Source organism: Fukomys damarensis, unplaced genomic scaffold (assembly GCF_012274545.1).
Source record: "Fukomys damarensis isolate Sample0158 unplaced genomic scaffold, DMR_v1.0_HiC HiC_scaffold_37, whole genome shotgun sequence".
In the NCBI taxonomy this organism is placed as follows: domain Eukaryota; kingdom Metazoa; phylum Chordata; class Mammalia; order Rodentia; family Bathyergidae; genus Fukomys; species Fukomys damarensis.
The window spans coordinates 706,958-709,362 of record NW_022900949.1 but is presented as its reverse complement, the minus strand read 5'-3'; the positions used below and the strand labels follow the sequence as shown (position 1 = coordinate 709,362).

Here is a 2,405-nt window from a genome sequence, read left to right as displayed (position 1 = left end):
GGAGCTGGGAGCTGCAGTCACCCGTGTGCCCACCCGTGTCCCCTCCCCTGCAGAGGATGTTCCAGTGCCCGTATTTCTTTTTCGACGTTGTTTACATCCACAATGGAGCCGAGGAGAAGGAGGAAGAGCTGAGCTGGAAGGTGAGAGTTGGGAAGGTCCATGGGCTTCCACCTCCCTGTGGAGGGGCCCGGAGTCCCGAGCCTGGGGTTGGTTATTCAGTCATGGAACAGTCGTTCCCCGTGTGTCACCTGTGAGCTGGTGGCGACCGAACGTGGTGGGCACTGTCAGGACAGCAGCGTGAGGAGCGTGTCAGGTCCCGTCACGCCTTGCCCCACCTTCCCCGCTCCCCCTTTTCTTCCTGCTTTGCCCTTGCCTTGCCCTCCGCCCCCAGCCGCGACCGAGCTGTGGGACCACTTTCGTATCTGTAGGGACAGGGGCAGTTGGGATCAGCTCCTACTCATCCTTCCATACCTTAACCAAGAGTCCCTTGTCTGCAGAGCCTTCCCTAACCCTCAGAAAAGTTCGTCGAGGGGATGGAGATGTGCCCGAGTCTGCCGGAGGTGGGGGCTGTTAGAGGGCCAGGACGGAGGCCTTTCGGGTCCCAGCACTAAGTGGATGTCAGGGCTGCTGACTGCATGAATGTTTTCTGCTTGGCAAATTCCCGCTTACCCTTCAGAACCCTTCACAGGTGTCTCTTCCTTTGGGGCAGGGATGGCCTGTTCTGGGCAAGGGTGGTTTGAGCAGTCCCTTATTGTCCCCCAGGATATGTTCGCTTTCATGGGCAGCCTAGATACCAAGGGCACCAGCTACAGGTATGAGGTACCATTCACCGGCCCGGCCCTGGAGTTGCACAACTGCATGGCGAAGCTGTTGGCTCACCCGCTGCAGCGGCCCTGCCAGAGCCACGCGTCCTACAGCCTCCTGGAAGAGGACGAGGAGGTCGCCGAGATTGAGGCCACCGTGTGAACCGCCGGTGTCGGTTGCAGCCTCTGTGCAGCGCAACTCCGGGTCCCCACGGCCGTTTCTCAAATCCGGGCTGCGTGGGACCCCAAGGGGTTCCTGTTGGTACCCAAGGGCTCTGAGCAGGAGCCCGGGGTGTGCACCATGCGCGTTCACTGGTCACGCCCACGTTGATATTCTATCCCTCTGCGATTTTTGGCATCAAAATAAAAATCTGAGAGTTGCCAACCTAGGCCTTGGTGCAAGTGACAGGAACGGTATCCACGGAGTAGAAGGCACGTGGCTTCCCCAGACGGTGCCACTGCAGGGTGAGCAGCGTCAGGGGTCCATGGCGTTGTCACCAGGGGGCGCTGCCCACCTCCTGGCCGGTGCTCTGCCCTTCCCAAGCCGGGCTACAGCTTCGGCGCCCAGATGTGATTGGACGCGTGTGGTCATGTGGTCCCATGTTGAACCAATTATAGTCTGGGTTTCTGGGCTGCTCTGATTGGTAGCTGTGGGTCATTCCCCTCCCTGGGAGAAAAATTGACTCCTCCTGGCAACGCCTAGGGCCAGAGGATGCAGCCCCCAGGGAGGTAGGGTTCAGCCCCTTCCGCGGCCCGAATGGATGTGAAGGGCTCGCCAGGGAAATGCGCTCAGCTCAGGCAAAACGGACAGAGCTTTATTGCGGAGGATCCGCTTTCCTCCCCGTGGCACTGGCAGGGCCCCTACTGAGTGTTGCCTCCCGTGCTGATTGAAATACGGTTCCCAGGTGGCCAGAACTATCCTTCCGGTTTGCAGATGACAAATTAGGGCATCGAAGGCATCAGCCGGCACAACAGACTTGGCTTTTTTTTTTTTTGTTATGATACCTGTTCAACTTTATTTTTTTTTCAGCTTTAATTGAGTTTATTGGTACATTTTAGCCCAGCGTGGTGGCGCACTTCTGTAATCCCAGCACTTGGGAGGCTGAGGCAGGAGGATCGCTGGGAGTTCGAGACCAACCTGGGCTACATAGTGAGTTCCAGGTCAGACTCGACTACACAGTGAGACCCTGTCTAAAAAAAAAAAAAAAGAAAAAAAAAACCACCAAAAAAACAACAGACTCGGCTCTGCTGGACTGGAACCGGGGCGCAGGGGCTGTAGAAGCGGGAGGCAGAGCTGGGCCATGCCTGTCATCCCAGCCCTCCTGGAGGCTGGGGCAGGAGGATCGAAAGTTCGAGCCCAGCCTGGGCAATTTAAGGGTCTGTGCCCGCTCACGGAGGCCACACCAGCACACGGTCCCAGCTGACTTGAGGCACTCTGGGTCTCTGGCTCACGGCCTGGCTCCTCCCTCTCCCGAGGGTGCGTTCCGAGCCCTAGTTTGGGGACGTGATAATGACACACCCTCTGCAGCCCCTTATCGGCCGCCCCAGATCCTGCCTGGCCGCCGCCAGGGTTGTCCAGTCGGCGGCGGCGGGCACCTGACC

At 58.7% G+C, this 2,405-nt stretch overlaps 1 protein-coding gene across 1 annotated transcript in view; it reads left to right on the top strand.

Moving 5' to 3' along the window:
- Positions 1–1,184, top strand: part of Babam1 (BRISC and BRCA1 A complex member 1) — a 5,532-nt gene extending 4,348 nt beyond the window's left edge. Inside the window, exons 8-9 of the mRNA XM_010644372.2 lie at positions 5–140; positions 763–1,184. Coding sequence (XP_010642674.1) covers positions 5–140; positions 763–966 — 340 coding nt within the window. The 3' untranslated portion in view covers positions 967–1,184. The remainder of the gene's footprint in view (positions 1–4; positions 141–762) is intronic.
- The last annotated feature ends 1,221 nt before the right edge of the window (positions 1,185–2,405 follow it).